The sequence below is a fragment of the Neolamprologus brichardi genome, chromosome 1 (genome assembly GCF_056152115.1).
Source record: "Neolamprologus brichardi isolate AB-2024 chromosome 1, ASM5615211v1, whole genome shotgun sequence".
NCBI classification, from domain to species: Eukaryota; Metazoa; Chordata; class Actinopteri; order Cichliformes; family Cichlidae; genus Neolamprologus; species Neolamprologus brichardi.
In genome coordinates, this window is record NC_142104.1 from 21,369,589 (window position 1) to 21,391,661 (window position 22,073).

The window sequence follows — 22,073 nt, forward strand, 5'->3', positions numbered from 1 at the left end:
CATACTCTCTCCCGCACTCGATATATGATCCATTGTTGATCTGCACACAGCTGTTGTCACGAACATCACACTCGCTTACGTCACTGTCATGAGACATTCTCGCAAGAAAATCACGGTTTTAGTAACGCAGTAACGCAGCGTTCCTACGGGAAAGTAACGGTAATCTAATTACCGTTTTTGCAATAGTAATCCCTTACTTTACTCATTACTTGAAAAAAGTAATCGGATTACAGTAACGCGTTACAAGTAACGCGTTACTGCCCATCTCTGTTCACTATGAAAAATGCCCAATCCTAACTTTAATGTGCTCTTAGCACTCTTAATGTACTCTTACTACATTAAACTTAGGCTCATCTTAGTTATCAATCTTAGTTAGTCTCAGAGCGATTCTTTTCTGGAGCGTCTGACAAACTGTGGGCTGTAGTTACAACGTAAGGTTTAAAAAGTGAGCTTAAAAATGTGCCACACATGACTAGTGCTAATAAGAAGCCAGAGAGACTTGAAATGACCACTTATTATTTTTAGGGGGTTGTTTATAAAAGGAGACTGCATGGCCAGGTCCTTGATGTTATACAATGGGGCTGAAAACACCTGAATTCAAATATTAGACGGTAATACCCCAATATTTTTGCTGATATTATGACAACATCAAGCAAGTCAAGGAATGGCCAAAAACCAACTAAAATGACCTTTAGATAGGAGAGCAGGATGGACATGTACTAAAAATGGACAACAGGTGATGTTTTAAAAGAAAACATTGAATTTGTTATGTTATGAAAAAAAATTGTAATCCAGTGATTTCCTTTAAAATGCATCTGTTGTTTCAAATGGGTGATGCAATATCTTCCTTGTTATTTCTCGCTCAGAGAAAGAAAAAATAGTTCATTACAAGCAATACTGAACTATCCTTACTGACTAGAGCCAAAGAGGTTAGTCAATGAAATGATTAATCTGCTGATGGAAAATTTTTGACAGTAAATTTTGATCAGTGGGTAAGATTATAGCTATTTTTTTTAAGTAATAGCACTCACTATTTGCAGATTTCACTATCTAAAGTCTGCACACCCACCCCCAACATAACATATGTGTATATACAATGTATGTTCTTCTTTTCTTATAATGTATGTGATTATTTATTTAACCTTAAGGAAATACAAAGCAAGCAGAAGGGAGAACTAAAGTTGCAACAGATGCAAGCAAGGGACAATACTGGAAAAGGGCAGAGAGAAGCAGTGAAATTCTGACAAGGACGGGGTGATAAGGTGACAAAGAGACAAATACAAACCAGATCATTTGTTATACAGAAAGAAGGTGACACAAAAACACAGAGAGATATGGATAACTTTAAAGTAAACAAAGATAAGAAATGGGTTTGTTTCTCAGTCGTGAGCAATTGTAAATGTTACTTAGAAGGTGTTTTTCATCTGTAATAGCTCAGTTAACTCTTAGCTTGTCGTGGTGAATGAATTGCTGTGCTACAGTCACTATTCAAACAGAGAGAGATGCGAACAGGACAAAAGAGATGCATGAAGGGGGGAAAGAGAGGACAAAGTGGGGAAAATGCCAGCAGATCAAAATGTATAGGAGGAATTACAGTTACTCGAGCAGCCAATTGCTCAAAGTGACGCTCATTAGCATATTAATCATTAGCATGGAGCGGCTGCCATGATGCACGAGGCTCAGAGCCACGTCTACAGTTACAGAGGTTTCTGTTCATGTTCGCTGCCACAGCCAAATATACAGCCTCTCTCCTGTTTCCAGTGCCATGGTGCAGAAAAAGCACAACACTATTTAAGGCAAACACATTCAATTTAAGGCTGCAGAAATGTCAGAAGAAACCCTGACTGTCTATACAGCTGTAAATCTTCTACACAGCTACAAGATGTTGTTCTGAAACAGTTTGACTGTAAAGAAAGACTTGCTTCAACCCTCAGTTATAAGGCAGAGGGCCAAACCTTGAGATGTTTTCCCATCAGTCACATCTGCAGTGTGAGAAACTGAAAGCTGTATGTCAAGTCTCTAGTATTAATTAAGTTGATGCTGATTTAACTCTGCAATGACAAGCACCCCATATTTAATACATGAGTCTTTGTGAGTTTTTGACACTGAGTTTTCAACAGTGTGACACCCCCATCTCCCCACCTCAACCCCACAAAACAAAAATAAAATGAACATATTTAAGCAATAAATTGAAAAAAATAAAACGTCGCATGCAGAAAATATACAAATTAAAACTTACATATATACAAATTAATATCTAAAATTTGTTTTTACTTGTGAGAAGCTTCATTAAACACTCACAGGAATTTTCTGGCAGCTTTTTCAAAGTTCAAGCTTTAAAGAGTTAAATCACATTAATTTGAATTTTCAGGCAGAAACACTGTTTGTTTTTTTCATTCACTGGTCAGTATTGGGGCCATTTTGCTTTCACAACATGTATTTTCTCAGACGAGTGAAAAGAAAACATTCAACTTGCACATGTGAGTATTATTTCAGTACACTCTGTTCATCCAAATGAGCGCATACTTTGTTTGCATATCAAAATTTTGCATTTCAAATAAGATTTAATTTATTTTTGAATAAAAATGTGCAAGATTTAGTAATATTTCTTTTTTTTCTTCATCCTGTGCACTATTCATGCACTATTCGATTCATTTGAAGGTTAGGACACACAATAAATGAAAAATCTTAAGTTTTCTATGCAGGGCATTAAAAAAGCTGTGCTGATCCTTCCAATAATGAATTATTCATACAGTGAGAAGGCCCAGCAGAATTTCCACAACCTTCTTACTTCCTTAAAAAAATGGATGTTACACTCAGCCAGTTTGTCCAGTCATCCTCCAAAACAAGACCTTACAAATTGTACCAACTGCCTCTAAAACACTTAAATATGTAGGATATAACAAAGATACAGTTGATATATCTGGTTATATTTTCTTTACTATGCTTGAAAAGAAAAGAAATCAAGAATCTGCAGAGTGATTATGCAACTATTTTTATTCCAAAAGTTTATTTATAGAATAAATTATGCCACCTACTCACCAGGGAAAAACCCCAACATCTCAGTTTCCATTTCCCAGTGATTTCATAGATGCCTATTAAAGATCTACAATATATTCTTGCTGGGGCCGCTGGGGACTTAAAGCAAATGTCAATACTGGAACATGGTCATTAAAATGTGAATAATAAGTATTGTAACTTACCAGTTTACGTTGGCACCAGGTGCAGACGCCACACAGAGCTACCAGCCAAATGGCACATACTATGAATGCGACAGACACCAGGAATACACTGAGAGACACTGAGCCTGAGGGAGAGAGACAGACACACACAGAGGGTGTTAGTGCATTTATTGTAACAATTAGCCTTTTGAAGCTCCTGAGGTTTAAAGTCTAAGATGACTTGTTGAAGGACAAAAAAAGACAGAGCTCAACATTTTGGGGAAATGCTTCAGATAATCAGGAGTGATGCTTAGTAATGTGCTTTCCTTCCTTATTTCCTTCCTTCCTTTCCCCATTCATCCTTGTCATTTGGCAACTGTCATCAGTAAGACAGAGAGAAATGTAACAGGAACGAGGGGGGCACGAAGGCAGTGAAAAGGCATCATCCCCATGTTCCCTGCATGTATCAATGGGCGATGCGCACATGTCAGGAAGAGATAATATCACGCGGCCAGAAGCTGTGCAATTACCAGCTTCCTTTTGCTCTCTTCTATCTCGTAAATCCTTCAGCAACTTTGTTCCCGTCTTGACAGATGAAAACTTCTTCCACAGCCTTCCATTCTTCATCTCTATTTCTTTCAATTTCTGCCTATCAACGTACAGCTCATCCCGCTGTCTGCCAAGCAATTCGTAATCCACTGGCACAAAGCAAAAGCAATGTTGGCAAACAATGAACTCATAACTGTTGCATCCTTTTTGTCTCTGCTACGCAGAGTTTCTGAGTTCCCCTCCACCTGAAAAATTCATCTGACTGCTGAGTTTTCCCTTGATCCCTCGACTTCATTTTTTATCCCTGCCTGTGCACCGACAGCAAATTTGTTGAGGCCAATAAATATTGGAAGAGGATCAGCTAAGTCAACTTAATCATTCTTATCCACCCTCTTGCCCATGCTCGCACTCTTTCCATCTACTTTCTTCTTCTCGTATTATGCACCTCATATATGTTAGTTCGGTTATTCAAATGTCAGCTTGTTTTACCCTCCATCCCCAATAAAATTAAACTCTGTTCAACTCTTTGATAGTGTATCTGATTTTTGATTGTGGTGGCAATTACTCGAAGATGGCAGGGTTGAATTTTTTGCTCTGAGCCTTTCACTCTGGCAGCAGAGGGTGTGTTGTAGTAAAGTGTTTTGGTGCTTAACAGATAAGTAGGCTCAATCCTACAAGTGTTTCCATGCCAATTTAGAACAACACAACTAAAGCGGCTACAGTGCTCCTCAGCTGAGTAAAACACAACCAGCTGGGAAACAGAATAATCCTTTCATATCTTTCAGAATGAAAAGACAATGTGTGCGAACACATAAGAGCGATGATATTATATTTGATGGGGTGTAACCAAAAAGGCAAATTTATGATTGCATGATGAGAAACTTTAACCAGCTCACCACATAGAACTTCAAGATAGCACCAAAGGTAAGCCAGTGCATGATCAGTGATGATATATGTGCAAGAAAACTTTATTCTTCACTCACTAATTATCTCTCTATATAGTTTCTAGTCAGGTTCACCTTTAATGCACAAGATAATTGAAAGTTCAAGATACTTTAAAGATGCATACAAAGGACCTAAAAGATATAAACGAGTGTATGCACGCTATTACTGTATTGCCGCTTTCTTTAGTTTTTGTTATGGAAACAATGTTGTCATGGTGCACTGTTGTCGGGTGCTTGACTCACTTTTTACTTTAGAGAGAAAATTTAAGAGCTGCATGAGAAGCTCTTAACCTCCTAGGACCTGGCATCCACATATGTGGACATCACATTTTGGGATGTCTAGACCAAAATAATACATTTTGCTCTACAAAATGAGCAAAACTGGGCCTGATATCCAGATACGAAGACATTATACTGCCACTGTTCTATTGACATTTAAAACAAATGTCCTCATAGTGGATCTCATTTCTCTCAGAAAAAAAATCAGGTAAAAAAAACAATCTGGAAATTCTTTGTTTTTACATTCATCAGGTCCCAATATGCCCAAATATCAAAGAGAAATTAAAAATGCATGCCATGGAAGAGTTCAGGTCTTAGGAGTTTAAAAGTTACAACTTTTGGATCAGAATCCAAAATGTCAAGTCAAGTTTCTGAAACTGAGGAAAAAAAAGCTAAGAAAAAAAAAGACTTTGCAAGGAGGCAGTAAAGCCTATATGTTATACTGACATTGTTTTTTATCAATGTCAAGTGTGTTTTTTAACCTGTGTGTTTTTTAACCTGTTATATACATAATTAGTTAAAAAGCATATCTTTAGATATCATAATATCCTCTTAATAATACTCTCTTCATGTAAATATTGCAAATATAGACAAACAAACACAATGCAATATGAAAGTCCCTTCTTATATTTCAAACTATGTGCAAAATGCTATAGCCAATCATGGCCAAATTATCAGTGGACCAGCTGATTTACATAGCGCCAAATCACAACAAAAGTTGCCTCAAGGCGCTTTATGTTGTACAGTAGATACAGAGAAAAGCCCAACAATCATATGACCCCCCTATGAGCAAGCACTTTGGCGACAGTGGGAAGGAAAAACTCCCTTTTAACACGAAGAAACCTCCGGCAGAACCAGGCTCAGGGAGGGGCGGCCATCTGCTGCGACCGGTTGGGGTGAGAGAAGGAAAACAGGATAAAAGACATGCAGTGGAAGAGAGACAGAGGTTAATAACAGATATGATTCAATGCAGAGAGGTCTATTAACACATAGTGAGTGAGAAAGGTGACTGCAAAGGAAAAACTCAATGCATCATGGGAATCCCCGGCAGCCTACGTCTATTGCAGCATAACTAAGGGAGGATTTAGGCTCACCTGGTCCAGCCCAAACTATATGCTTTAGCAAAAAGGAAAGTTTTAAGCCTAATCTTGAAAGTATCCAAACTGGAAGCTGGTTCTACAGAAGAGGGGCCTGAAAACTGAAGGCTCTCCCTCCCATTCTACTTTTAAATACTCGAGGAACAACAAGTAGGCCTGCAGAGCGAGAGCGAAGTGCTCTAATAGGGTGGCATAGACTTGTGGCATATTATAAGTACTGCCCTATACTCAATGCTACCAGTTCTCAAACAGCACTGAATCACTGACTTCATGCAGCATCACACTGTTTCTGTGACATTCCTTCTCTTCATTATTTCATTCATGCCTGATTTTGCCTTTCATGTGTCATTTTGTGCTCACCTGGTTCCCCACATCTATCCATCGATTCCTTTAACTCCCTCAGTGTTTATACTGGTTTCATTCATTTAAACCAGATTGTCTATCCAGCTGTATTTCCACTGGAGCTTTCCAGTCATTTGTGTGCTCATCTGCCCAGTTTTAATTCCCTATCTGTTTATGGACTTTGCCTTTTGCCTGTCCCTGTGATCCTGCTGCCAAACCCATCCACCCATTTTACCCTTCTCCTGTCCCCCCGGTTTGCTTGTTTTGTGCTGCTGTGACAGAAACATGTGTTATCTCATAAATGCGCCATCCTGTTAGCTCTGGTTATCTTTTCTGGAATAGTTACAACTCAACGGTACTATATTTCAGCACCACAGAGAGCTCCCTCCACCTGCAGGCTAAAGCAAGATCTGTGTACCTGATGATCTAATGAAGGATCAAATGGAGTTCACCAGCACAGTTTATAGTCCTGTGCCTTCATTCAGTTTGACATTTATTTTTAAATATATGAAATAAATGTCAAGTCAACTGCAAGACTTTCTAAACACTGAACCGCTAAACATCCGCAACACAGCTCGCTTCCTGTCGCCAAAAAAGGCCATGAATCATAGAAAACATCCCAGAAACCGGAGTTAAGATCTCATACTTTGGCTCGTGGTTACAGATGTGGGTTTGCTGACACATTGTGTTACACCTCTGACAGCAAAGGGTTTTTTTCATGAACCTTTTTTCATTTTTTGTTTGTTTGTTTTTTTGTCACTGACTTAAAAAAAAGTCAAGTGAGTCAAGTTGAGAAAAAATTCTCAACTTTATGTTAGAAGAAAACAGTAAAGTTGTAAAGCAGCAAGTTAACTTCATGAACCTAATGGAGGCAGTCTGTGCACTTAAGGCCACATTAAGCAAAGGGGCCAGAGGATTAAATTGATGGAACAAAGAAATGATGAACTGCAACAACATTCCAGTTCTGATGACCTCACCATGACTGGGCTGGATACCTAACATCACAGCTTGGCCAGGGCTAACAAATACGTACCTGTTACACCTTTATCCATGCAAGGATTTAAAAAAATCAAGCCCGGTGATAAGTTTGCAAATCAAAAGTGTAACCCTAAAGTGTTGAGACTAAAAATCTAAAGCGAACTGTAGGGTTTATGTCAAAGTGCAACTGACAAAGAAAAATACTGAAATTTCCAGAAACAGTTATACTGGCTTCAAAGTATTAGTGGAGTCTTCACTAAACCAGCAGCTTACAGTTAAAAACCAGATTAGAAATAAAAACAAAACAGATGTATATGTGTATTTCAAACCTCTGCCTACTAATAAGTTCACATACACAGATTAATGGTAACATTTACCTTATGCATCATGGAAAAACTGTACAGGCTATGCTGATGTAACAATATCAAGTCAGGTCTCGGAGGGTTCAATAAATGTGAATTGCCTCCAGATGAAGCCCCCGCTGCGCTGTGTTTAGTATCACTCTCGGCACCACCTATGGCTCCAAATATAAACAAGACACTGTTACTATAGCTCAAATCTCTCTCTCTCTCTGTCTTGTTCCCTCTGTGTAATATACAACTGGAGCAGCCATAGTCGGAGATCCTTGTGATAACAATAACTGCAGTAAATGTAACACAGAGACTGATATTTAATTAGAAGTGATTTGCCATTCTTCAACATATTTTATTGTTGTCAGCATTTTTCAACTTGCAGTGTCCTGTCAACACAACATTATTTTCAATTATGGTAAGAAGACAAATGATTGAAACTGCCCATCTGAAAAGAAGTCTCTCTAAACATGCCTTTAGTCTCCCTTCTCCCCACATGCAGCTCCAACAGATTGTAAGCCATTATTTAGCTTTCTTGTATTAATGTAGACTGCATCCTTGTGTTGCATTAATTTTTAATGATATTTGGTAGAAAGCTTGTTAAACTAGCTGGGGGGGTGGGGGGGTCACTGGACTCCTATTGCCAGCCCCAAGCCCGGATAAGCCCAGCTTGTATCAGGAAGGAAATCCGACATAAAATCAAACGTGGATCATCAAGAATGCAAGAGAAGAGAGTGCAGGCAGGTTGAAGTGGAGTGGGTGGAGAAGAGTGTCAAGGGTGATTTGTGACAGAAGGATAGCAGCAAGAGTGAAAGGAAAGGTTTACAAGATGTTAGTGAGACCTGCTGTGATGTATGGTTTGGAGATGGTGGCGCTGACAAAAACACAGAAAGCAGAACTGGAGGTGGCAGTGCTTAAGATTTTCATTGGGATTCACTTCAATTCACTTCAATTCAATTCAGTTTTATTTATATGGCCCCAAATCACAACAGCAGTTGCTTCAAGGCACTTTATATTGTAAGGTAAAGACCCTGCAATAATAGCGAGATTCTCAATGTCGAGACAGCATTAGAAAGAAGCACATCAGAGGGACAGCTCAAGTTGAGCAATTTGGAGCCAAAGTAGTAAGGAGGACATGCAGTACTAGTGTAACAGAGGAGGATGCCTCTGAGACAGCTGACCCACTGTGAGAACCCCTCCCCCAAAGGGAGCAGTCAAAAAAGTAGAAGAATAAGACTTTTGACTCACAAACATTTTCACGCGTTGTCGTTATTTTCAGTTCACAGCTTAAAAAATGTTACTTTAATGCCTTTCAGCTGGCATAATTACTAATCAAGTCAACTGATTAATAATTAATTAGCCGTGATATTATGACAGGTGAAGTGAATAACACTGATTATCTCTTCATCATGGTACCTGTCGGTGGGTGGGCTGTACTTCATGTGTTAGAAGCAGGAAAAATAGGCAAACATAAGGTTTTGAGCAAGTTTGACAAGCGTCAAACTGTGATGGCTGGACGGCTGGTTAAGAGCATCTCCAAAACTGCAGTTCTTGTGGGGTGTTCCCAGCTATTATGAAAAGTAGACCAAGGAAGGGACAGTGGTGAACCAGCAACAGGGTCACAGGTGGCCAAGGTTCACGGGCTGGCCCCGTGTGGTCTGTATGTTCTGCTGGGAAACCATGCATCCTGGCGTCCACGTTGATCTTTGACATATATCATCTACCTGCACTGTTGTGACCATGTATACCCTGTCATAGAAACGATCTTCCCTGATGGATGTGGCCTTTTTCAACAGGATAATGAGTCTACCTCAAAGCAAAAATGACTCAGGAATGGTTTGAGGAGCACAGCAACGAGTTTGAAGTGTTAAGACATGTGGGACTTGTGGGATGTGCTTGACAAACAAAGTCTAATCCATAAAAGCCCCAGCTCACAACTTACAGGACTTAAAGGATCTGTTGTTGTGGCATCTTGGTGCCAGATACCTCAGCACAGCTTCAGGAATCTAGTGGAGTCCATATCCAGGCAGGTCAGACTTTTTGTTGGCATTGAAGGGGGACCAACAGAATATTAAGCAGGTGGTCATAATGTAACGAAGTGAGTAGGAAGAGTAGCAGCTGATGCACAAAATCAATATTTCTTATTAAAATGACTTTCTGTAATGTAAAATTAAGTTGTTCTGTCACAAACTACAGAAAATGATCGCTACATCCTGCAGCTATATCTGAATGGTTCAGTCTCACCACTCTCACTAACTCTGCTTCCAGCAAACTTCTACAAAAAAGCTAAAATAAATCAATGTGTGCTACCTGTCATGCAGTAAAAAGTAGGGCAAAGTTAGCTAAACTAGCTACTGCTTAAATTTGAAAGTCAACAACCATGAGAGAGAATTTTCCAGGAGGACACAACAGAGCTACAAATGAAAGCCATAAATTTGATTAATCCAGGAGAAGCATCAGTCAACTTCACAACATTTTAAAATGCTCTAAAACACACTGCAATTTGAATCATGCAATGAAATGTAAAACAAAAGTTCAATTCAATTCAAGGTGCTTTACATTGTAAGCTAAAGACCAACTATAACTTACAGAAAACTCACAAATAAAAAAACAATTGACAATTGATTTAACAGGAAGAAACCTCTGGCAGAACCATGATCAGGGAGGGGAAGACATCTGCTGTGACTGGTTGGCGGTGGGAGGGAGAGCAACGAGACAAAAAATACACTGTGGAATAATAACTAATGATTAAATGCAGAGTGGTTCATAAACACACACGGAGTGAAGAAGAAATACTAGGTGCATAATGGGAAGCCTAGGTCCATTCCAGCGTAACTATGCGAGGATTCAGTGTCAGCCTAACTATATGCTTTTAAAAAAATACATTTTAGGCCTAATCTTACAAGCAGAGAGTTTCTGTCAACTGAATCCAAACCGGGAGCTGGGGGGCCCACTCTACTTTTAAAAATCCCAGGAACCACAAGTAGGCCAGGAATCTGCGAGTGAAGTGCTCCACTGGGATAAGATGCACATGATGATTCAATACCTTCTATGTGAGCAGAAGGATTTTAAAATTGATTCTGGATTTAACAGTGAGCCAGTAGAGACACCCTAATATGGGAGAAAAATATTCTCTCTTTCTAGTCCCCTGCAGCATTCTGGATCAACCGAAGGCTTCTCAGGGAGTTTTTAGGACATTCTGATAATAACGAATTACGGTAGTCCAGCCTAGAAGTAATAAATGCATGAACTAGTTTTTCTGCGTCACTCTGAAACAGGATGTTTTTAATTTTAGAGATATTGCTCAAAAGAAAGCAATCCTACATACTTTTTAATATGCACACTGATATACATATCCTGGTCCAAAATGACTGCAAGATTCCTCACAGTGTTACTGGAGGTTCAGCTATACACTTTCTAAAAACCTGTAAAGCTCAATTTGTGGTTTTCTGTAGAGAAAAGGATTTTCACACTACCGCAAAAGTTAGAAATAGCACAAGGCAAGTGTAGACGCACTCACTACAGCAGTGCTTGTGTTTGTGAAGGTGTCTAAATCACCTTCACAACATATTTCCAATAAGTTTCTGCCATTAAAAATGTAGGTACTGTAGAGAACGGTAGAAAGTTCATTATCAATCAATGTGCTTGTATGCTATGCAAATATATATGTCTATATCATCTTTATGTAAGTCTCATCCATCGCATAAGATCTTCTGAAGTACAGTAAATGACCTCAGGCACAATATAAAAAATGGACAGGAACACCTGGTTCTTTACGTAAAAATGTAGTGAAGCATCTCTGTTAGTGACTTTATATAAAAAGTGCTGCTGCCATGCAGAACTTTTGTTGATGTGTTTAACCTGAGCTTCAGTGTGCTTTAGATGTGCTGGTAGGCATACTTCAGGCAGGGCCAAGCTATTTGTTCCTCCTTTCAAAAATGTTATACTAAGCTAAGCTAATAAGATCCATACTTCTGTTTTGAATAGAGAATTTAAAAAGGACCTAACTGTTCCTTTAAAATTTGCCAGAGGTATTAATGATTCTAAGGGTAGACACATTTATAAAAGCTTGTCTAAACTGTAGTTATTCTTTAAGGTTGTTTTTAAGATGCCTCAGCTTCTCTCTGTCTCTCGAACACTCCTCCACACTCTCCATCCTAATTCAGTCCATGCTCTCCTCACTTGTGGGCACCAGTATCTTTTTCTGTCAAATGTGCCCCTTACTGTCTCTGCATTTCCCTTTTTTTTCTCCACCTGCTGTGCTTATCTGTTGGCGCTCTGTTCATTCAGCCCCTGGTGTTAGCGCCTGACACAACACAGAGAATAAGCACTATTAGTCACCGGAGACCTCCCAAAGGGGCATCTTTTGCTGTAGGTCGGCACAACACGGAGAGGGCCACCACTAAGGGAGGTGACCCTTGACTGGCACAACAAACGCTCTGCCAGAAGAGTGGCGACCAGTGGGAGGAAGATGGGCATGCAATTATACAGAAAAGCAAAGGGAAATGAAAGAGAAGAGTAGGTCTCTGCTTAAAAGTCTGTGACTGTATCAAAGATCAGATCTGGAGATTTTATTTTTCTATTTACTTATTTATTTATTTATTTTTTAAACTGCTTGTTGTATAAACTGAGATGCTAAGAATAAAGAGCTATGGTTGGGCGTTATATAGAACATTGTGTATGACCAGTTTAGGGTGTATGTAATGCTTTACAAAGTAACACAGTAAGAAAATAACCAGTTACTGTAATCACATTACATTTTCTGGAAACACAGTGATGAACACTTCACTGTGCTAAATCCAGCGATCGATTGAGTACACTTGTAAATATGTCGGTACTTGTATTACAAACGTTCTCCAATCATCTGTTCAGTGCTTCAAACGTGCATTTTTCTTCATTCACCTGATCTTGTGTCACTGTGTGGGACTGTACCCTAAGGTTTATGTTGTTAACGGGTAATAATGTGACAGATAATGTGACTTTATGGACTGACAAGTAATATAATGAGCAGTGTAACAAATGACTTTCTCAAGCCAGTGATTAAGTAATGTACTGCATTACCTTTTTAACAAAAAAGTTTTTGGGGCCTTTTCAGACAGATACACAGATGAATAACAGGAAATCAGAAGGAGGGAGACATGCGGCAAAGGGCCGCAGGTCAGACTCGAACCCGAACGCAGGCTGGCCGCTCTCAGCCAAGCAGCATATGGTCACCTACTCATCCAACTGAGCTAAACTGGGGCCTGCATTAGCGCTTTAAAAAACGTAACAAGTAATATGTAATACATTATTTTTTTACGATGGATGGATGGATAAATGGCTAGATGGATGGATGGATTCCAACACTGTTTACAGCTCATGATCAGTGATGAATGATAGAGATGAAGAAGGGAGAAGAAGCTGCCAGTGAGAGCAAAGATGTGTGCGAGCACCTGACTCCTGACGTGGCAGATTTCCATTTCAGTGAACCTTTCTATCATAAGTGTACAGGTTAACTTCTCATTAAGCTTTTTCACTGAATAATGGAAATTATTCTCATTTCTGTAATTACTACTGTTAATAGCTTGCTGAGTCACATACTGCAACTATGGAAAGTGACTGCTTTGTCTGATTACCTTTTTCTTCCAAACTAGTTGAATTTAACCTTGTAGATAATTTCTATGGTTTTTACTTCCAGTTACTAAATTAACCTCAGAAGCCTTTGTGTAGGCTGGGGGTGGGATGTCTTTTCCCTGGATTGTCTCATAGTACAGCCCGAAGCATCACATTTTTACAAGCAAAAAAGAGGAATCCCATTCTCTTCAGATAATTAAATGACATGCTTGTGTCAAAATGTTTTAATAGAGTTCAAATGTGAATGTTTGAAAGATTGAGCTAAAACGAGTATCGCTGACCTAATGGTTTTGGAAAATTAAGTACGTTTAACTTATACTTTGGTTTGACAATAGAAGGTGATTTAATAGTTAACTCATACACTGAATACATAACATATGCATGACAAATGAACGCTTTATCACCTCATGGAGGGCCTCCAACACATGATAGATAGACTGCATGACCAGTACAATTGGTCCAATTATTACTGTGTGACATTTTGCTTCGCTTATTTTCTTTTGAATGTTGGCACTGGACCTCAAATTTTACAGCCACACATTGAAAAACATGATAGCTGAATAAATTGGATGAACCTGAAAGAACTAAGACTCCTTTGTTATACAGGTGAAATTGCTCAGCGTTTGCGGGGCTGGAGAAGTGAAGCTACAAAACATTCTGATAATGATCACTTAAATTTGGGTCTTTGGCCACTTTAAAGTAAACTCTGGTGCAGCTCATTTGTCATGTGTGGGACAGCCACTTATTTGTGATAGTAAATACACGATTTTAACAGTTCTAAAACCTAACCTATTATCAAATCACTCTGAGGAGCATAAACCTAAAAGAGCCTGTAACTTAAAAACATGGCTATCAGCGGTTTTTCCAATATAATTTAGTATTCATGGAAACACATTTGCATGCCAACACCAGTGCAGAACTTTGTGATAAATTACAGGCTGTAAAAGTGCCTATGATCCAAAAATCACATACTCGTGTTAGCACTGACTTATATGCAATGTCATCTTTGGAATACAGGAAGTTTCTTTTCTTTGACATGTCATTACATGTTTCATATGTCTCATAATCACTTTGTCATAAATGGATGCGTGGCAGGAAAGATATGAACTCAATATGCAGGACTCATGGGATGCTGTTTTAAATAAATAGCTTTAATGCTGAAGTTTTCCAAAAACACAAAGAAGCCAGGAATGCACCTGGAATCTAGGGAAAAATCACAGCGCAAGGAAGCACACAACCAAGACAGGAAAAGAAGCTATAGCAAACACGACGCAGAGGCACACGGCATTGAGTAAAGACACAAATAAAAAATTGCAACGAAAGACTCAAACAATATATACACACGGTAATGCTGGGATAAATCAAGGATAATGAGACAAAGGAAGTTAAACTCAATCAAAGGCACAAGCAACCAAAACTACAAAAACCCAGCAAGTAACAAACAAAGAAATCTAGCACAAAGATGAATACCGGAGAGAAGACACATGGAAGGCAGGGCTAAACTGAAACTCCAGGAATCAAACCAAACAATCACTACAACCCAGAATAAAAAAAAAAGAAGATCTATAGATCTAAAGATCTATAACTAAAGTTGAAGACATAATAAGCAAAGAAGAGACCCATAACTCACACTATAACCAAAACAGAGAATAAGTAATAATTAGGAATTTACAGTTCAAACACAAACTCTGACTCACAGATCCTGGAAAAAAATAATCATTTTTTTGTGAACTTTTTATGGGATGTGAAAAGTGACTTTAAGCCACGGGCTCTAAGAAAGTTCAGGATACTAATAGTTACAGAAATTATATTTCAATCTAGCAGCAAAAAGCACCAAATCCATCCAATTAATGCCCTCTAGCAATTGTACCAATAATGGAGCAAAGGAGGAAGTTGTATAACATAATTACTGAGGAGGTCAAGATTTGGTAAACTGGTATCAAAGTGCCCAGTCCATTTAAAATCCATGCCCCCAAGTGTATCATTTCCTGTTATCAATAATTTCTTTTTTGCTCTTGACAATTGCAATTTGCTAAACAATGACATTAAACTCATGGCAGTGGAGCTTTTGCACACAGTCAAGCTTTTTTCTTCTCAGCTTTCACTTTGTGTTTAGAGTCCACTTCCCTCCCCAGAGAAAACTGATGGGGAATCAAAGGGTAATCAATACAAAATCTGACCTTTACGCAGAATCAATAATGTCACCAGAACCCTTAAAATCTTTCATCTCTAGTCGGGATGGATGGATGCACTTGCAAAATTTGCAATTAGCAAAGTAGTCATTTTATCCCACCCCAACCCCAAGTTTCCTTCTAAGTAATCATCTTTATGCTTAAGCTTAACAAAGCTCACCAGAGGGTTGTTACACACACAAAACGATTTTCCATAAAAATGAGCAACAAGTCAATTAATATGACTTTTGTCATAAAATGAAGGCGTGTAGACAGCATAAAGAAGACAGCACTGTGAGTTGGGTTTGAATGTGACGTGGAGGCACGCTTCAGATTAACAGCGCAACCTGGTTAGAGACTCTTCATTGTGTGGTTTTATTTGAAAAACGGTTTCTGCAGTCAGCTATTTTTCATGATTCGTAATGAGACTTGAGTGACACAAATTCCACTTCCATTCACATTGTTCACTGTAAATCAAGTTTTCCATTCCACCTGCTATTTGTTCCCCTCGCTTTCCGAAACCATGCATTTCCTAATGGATGCCAGCAGACTTCATCATGCTCCTGCCAAACTATCACTGCGACTCTGTAACCCTGCTACTCATTCAACTGAAACATCAAAAGCATTCGCTCGGTTGCCTCTTTCTTTTCCTAGCCAAGCCCCACGGGGGGAACGGGCATGCACAACATTGGCGACTTTCCAGTTTAAGCAGTATTTTTTCATTTCAGTACACAATTAACCTGTGTGTCCATCAGAGACATATATAACTACTGCTACGTACAAGCAAAGAGGGAAACCTTGGACAAAAACACTTAGAGATATATTTTTTTAAAACTGCTACAGTGACTAAACACAGGAAGGCGTGCTATGTTTCAGCACATGTGATGTGCAGCAAACAAGCTGTTCTTTGCTGTCTCAGAGGGCCGTAACACAACAGACCCATGACTGGCTCATAACCTAATATACTTGACTGGCAGGTGTGTTTATCCAGGCAAAACATCTTAACAGTCTGCAGGCAGAGCCATCAAAGTGTGTTTCTGTAGGATCTGTGATGTGTTGCCCGTAATGAGGAGGATCCAGAAGTTTACTGCGTGCGACAAGACAGGCTATGGGTGAATGGGCACAACTGAAGAGTCATTATGACTAACACAGAAATGCTCAAGAGTCAGGGAGAATGATGGGATCGTAGAGAGAGGTTAAAAACTCTCACAAAGTCTTGGAGGACTGTTTGAAAGTAGAATAGAAAATCCTGCTTAGAGCAGAATGAGAAGAGATACACAGATACGCGTTCTCCAATTAAACTCCGGTATCACAGATTCATTATCATTTAACCACAGATTACGCTTTACTCAACATAAATCAAAACGTCATTATACCGTCATTTCCTGTCCTGATGTTCTGTGTAGCTTAATGAATGTTAATCTTATTTATTTAAGTTTATAATTCATAATACTGTAATGTAGCTGACACTTATGAATATAGATGTGGCATTATATATTTTTCCTGATGATATTAGAACTAGAAAAGAGTCATGCTGCCCCAAGATTATTATAAACACATCAGTGAGCCACCAGATTATGATATATAGACTGCCATAGGCATTATTGTTTTAGCTGACATGTTACTGTGCAACATTTTTAGGAACTTCCAGTGCTCAGATCCTCATCCATCAAGCAGTATCGCCAGGGAGGTGTCCGGTCGTTCCCAAACTCAATCTATGGCACCATAATGACATCAAACAAAGCCAGAAAGAAATATCTGCAACAACAAGAGACCTGCAACAGATGGATCAGCTCTGATCTTAACATAATCAAGTCATTCTGATTATAGTACATGAACCAACAAAAATAACTGCACAACATAAATTTACCGAAGAACTGTGACAAGTCCTCGGAGACGCCGAGTTTAGAGCAAGCTATCGCACCTGTCAAGTACCCTCAAAAACTGCACCTGTGCGCGGAGCTGGGAGAACTGGTTCTGTTTTAAAGGCAAAAGGCACACACTATGCAGACCTGTACTGTGTTGCTCTCAGTACTGAGAGGCACAAAATGTGCATCTCAAAATACATGTATACATTTATTGGTGTTGTTAAAAACTACAGTACACAGCCATTTGTGGACATTCTGGAGGAACATGCACTCACAACCTTTTTGTCTTCAGAACGGTCTTAACTCTTCGTGGTATACTGTAGATTCAACAAGAGGCTGGAAAGATTCCTCAGAGAGTTTAGTCCATTTTAACATATTATGAACATGATAGCATCACAGAGTTGCTACAGAACATCCTGTTCTGGTGACTGTGGAGGCTATCTGAGTACAGTGAACAAATAATTTTGAAATGATTTGGGCTTTGTGACAGGGTGCATTAACTAGTGGGAGCAGCCTTCAGAAGACCGGTTTACTTTGTTCATGAAGAGATGGACAAAACTCAGGGAGGAGGTTTATATAATACTCAGTAGGTACTAAGAGACCAAAAGTGTGCTGAGGAAATATTTCCCATGTCATTACAAGCTGAACTGTATGGATCAGTGCTTTAATGGTGTTTATGCCAAATTCTGACCCTATCTGATTGTATATTTGCACACCTGTGCACCTATAATACCTGTAATATTCTTTTAGAAACACTGGAATTAATGCTTGTGTCCGTTTATATTTATGTTATATTTATATTTATCTATATTTACCTAGTTATATCTCTATTTCTACACTTAATTTTACATGATTCTATAGGATTAAAAAAATTTCTCTGATTCTGACTAATCAGTCGAGACAATATCCTTCCAATCTTTTGTTCAATTTTGGTGAGGCCGTGTGAACTGTAGCTTCAGTTTCCTGTTCTTAGCTGACAGGAGTGGCACCCAGTGCATTCTTGTGGTGCTGTAGGTCGTCTACTTCAAAGTTCAACACATGCATTCAGAAATGTTCTGCATACTTAGGTTGTAATGGGTGGGTTTTTTGTTTTTTTGTGTGTTTATTTTTCTTTTGTGAGTTACTGTTGCCTTCCAATCATCTTGAAGCAGTCTGGCATTTTCATCAGCACCCACTCAGTGGATTTTTTTTTCTGGACCTTGAGATGGTTGAGATGAAATTCTCAATAAATCTGCAGTTTTTGAAATATTCAGAATAGCCTATCTGGCACCAACAACATTAGAAGATTTAAAGTCACTTAAATCACCTTTCTTGTCATTTCTGGTAATCACCTAACCATGTTTGCAACTTACTGCCGTGTGATTGGCTGATTAGGTATTTGCGTTATATAAGCAGTTGAACAGGTGTGCCTGATAAAGTCGTCAGTGAGTGTACCTTCAGTAGGAATATGTTGGGTTAAAGAATAGTCTGTAAAACTGAAACAGACATGATAAAGTGAATTTGATGAAAACTAACAAAGCTGGTAGGAAAAATGAAGAATCCACCACGAACGAAGCTCCAGGTTGATCACAACAAAGCGAAAAAAGAAGGACAAATGATAACATAATTTTCTGAAAAGCAAGGCCAAAAATGCACAAAGCCAGTCCACAAAAGCACAAGAATGGCTGGTATTTGTACTGAAGGTCTAATGATTGAAGTGGAAGTAGATGAGCAGAAGGACACGGAAGATCAAGTGATGCAACTGGCAGGAAAGAGGAGCAGGTGGGAGTGGCTGAAATTATATGAAAGTAACAGGCAGCCAGGATAAGTAACATAACTATAAATCAGCAGGATGAGGAAGATGGAACGTGTTAATAGCCTGGCTAGTGAATTGGTATCTCTGCTTCTTTTTATTTCCTGTTTTCAACATGAAGAGTGGTACCAAATACTCCAAATTCCAGCTGTATAGGTGGCATTGGTACTGTGAAGACAACTAGATATAATAATATTAGCAATTAAATCACAAATTCAGCTACCACTGCATGCACACATCCACTGTATGTATACCCAGATTTCTTCATCAGTTTATTTATCACCAGCACAGCATATTATGTGATAAAATCCTGTTTGCCATTATCAAGGAAGAAAAAACATATTTCCATTGTGAGCGCTTGTGAACACTTTTTTTCCCTCCGCATTTTGTGTATGGTGCAGTCAGTGTTTTGAATATGAACAGCTCTTCCCTGAAGCAAAAAAATTATATAACCATGTCTCTAATCTGTGATATCATGCAAATGTAGAGCTGAAAGCAGCTGCATTTACAATAAATAAGATTGACTTTGAGGACCCATAAGAATGTGAATAATGGCAGTATTACCTCCACAGTTGTTAGTCAAATAAAATGCTCCCTGATCCTCCTGAAAATATTTCTGGATACACCCTCTTTCATTTCTAAAATGAATTCTGTGTGCAGCGTGACACTGACAACAGACAAGTGTTAAAAGCCTGCCATTACATTTTTGTCACATAATTTTTACCACCTTTTTTACAAACCATATAAACCTATTTTCACCCCTATTTTGTAACTAATAGGGCGAATGCTTAATTCTGTGTTTTTCACACTTTGTTTCACGAAATCCTGCATCTGTTTGTTGAGTAAATTTGTGGCACGCTGGCTGCATCCAGCTCAAAGTAAATGTTACTATAGTGGCTGGTGAATCGTTGTTGTTTGTTCATTCTGGCTGAATCTGCTGAGTACAATTCCCTGTTGCGCTATTGCCTGAAAGAGACACAGCTTTCAGCTTTTTCAACCCTATAACAGCAGACTTGTAAGCTGGCACATTGCGACCTACCAGGCTAGCCTGTGTTTGAGCTTATCATTTGTGATGAAGGAAAGTTGCCCCATGAGTCTTTTCCACTCATCTCTTTACTTTACTTTATTTTCACTTGATTTACTAGACAATGAAATGCAACAATCTCCTAACTCAGGGACTTGGACTATTTAAGGCATACATGCTAACTAACTCACCACTGACTAGGTGATTTTTAAAAAAAAAAGCTTTTAAGGGAGTTAGTACCTCTGTTTCATGAAATTAACTATGAAGCTTAGTGGTAACATAAAATATTATTTCTATATTTCAAAATACTCAAGATACCTCCTTTTTAATATTAGTGTGAACAAAACTGTAGTCCTGCATCCAGGTTAAAGTTTACAGCCACTGTATACATCACTCATTGCCCAAGCTGTCCTCAACTAGAAACCTGCACTAAATCTGTGTGTAGAGATTCTTTTTCATAAAAGTGCTTTAAACTGAGCAGACCTTGAAACAAAGGAGTAATATTAATACCACGTTTCCAACATCATAGTTGCTCTAGCAACATCTGAATATTTCAATCACTAAGATTGTTCCCGGCACAATAAAAACCTAATTGTTATTAGGCTTTTAATGTCAAAGCTTTTCTTTTTTCCCTAGGCTCTGTCTAATTTCAAGAAGCTAGGTCCTCTAAAGTACAACTGTCTAGACTGAACATGGTGGAGTTTCACAAACTCCACCATCTTTGTATATATTTGTGTCTGCAGGAGAAGACGCCCCGTCGCTAGCACCAGGACCCTCACTGGTACCCTGAGGGTGATTTTCGCCTGCTGTCATCTGTCATATTGAAGAACATACAGTAACATAGCAAGCAGAGTAAGAATCTATGCATCGCAATAACTCATGTAACTGAATCTGAGTTGGCGAATACATCCAAGAACACAGTCAGCTGCATCTGTCGTTGAAGTGCATTGCTGCTACTTCTTCACTGTTGCTGCTCAGTGACAAGAAAAGTTGGGGGTAGGATCCTGCTACAGGATTAGTTAAACCCTGAAAAATAAGTTGCTTTAATGTGAAATTAATGACTTAAAGTTTTGAGCTAAACTCTTAAAAACTGTGTAGTTTACAGTAATTGTTTGACGCATGTAGCATTGCACTGTATGATTAACAGCACACTTTTTGGGCCATTGCTAATCTTTAAGATTATTAAGACAAAGAACCTGCTGATCAGTCCCAAAATCTTTCTTTCATAATCAGAATAATTTTCGTCCCAGATAAAGACAGTCACTAGATTTAAACCACTCTTATATGAGTATGGTGGCTGTTTTAGTTCACCCATGACAATCATTTTACCTTAAGCAGCACTTTATTTTTTTTCCCCAGACAATCTATTAGTGTAGTGGTCGTGCACTTCCTGCAGCTTGTAAAACCAGGAAAGGTCATATTTACAAGGTGTGAGTTTGAGTCAGACTCAGCCTTCTAGGATTATGATGTCATGTGCAAGTGGACCTTTAGTGGACTGTAAATGCCAACGCGAGCTTCAGAAACCACGTGCTAAGATAAATAGAATATCTGTGAAAGGGACTTGTGAGATGAGCCATTTCCAGCTTTGTGCAAGCCATTAACAACTTTTGAAGAAACAAAAACTGTGAGATAGCAGGAGATCTTAAATAAATCTTAGGAAAATTCTCCCACAAAGAGCAAATTTCAGTGTGATTATATGTAAAAATCAAATGCTTGTAGCCTCTAATATGAAAATAATATCCAGTTGTAAATGTATGCACCACCTAAACTTTCTGCACAAAAATACATCAAAGTAAAATATAACAGCTCAAACTCACTAACTAGGTTTTGCCATTTTTAACATACAAATCCATTTGCACTCGGCATGGAAGGAGTGCCAGGAGACTTGCAGATAGAACTGAATAT

At 38.7% G+C, this 22,073-nt stretch overlaps 1 protein-coding gene across 3 annotated transcripts in view; it reads right to left on the reverse strand.

Annotated features, from left to right (window-relative positions):
• Positions 1-22,073, reverse strand: part of syt7b (synaptotagmin VIIb) — a 127,428-nt gene that overhangs the window by 71,063 nt on the left and 34,292 nt on the right. For all 3 annotated transcript variants that reach the window (XM_006780219.3, XM_006780218.3, XM_006780217.3), the window contains exon 2: positions 3,204-3,307. In XM_006780219.3, coding sequence (XP_006780282.1) covers positions 3,204-3,307 — 104 coding nt within the window. The remainder of the gene's footprint in view (positions 1-3,203; positions 3,308-22,073) is intronic.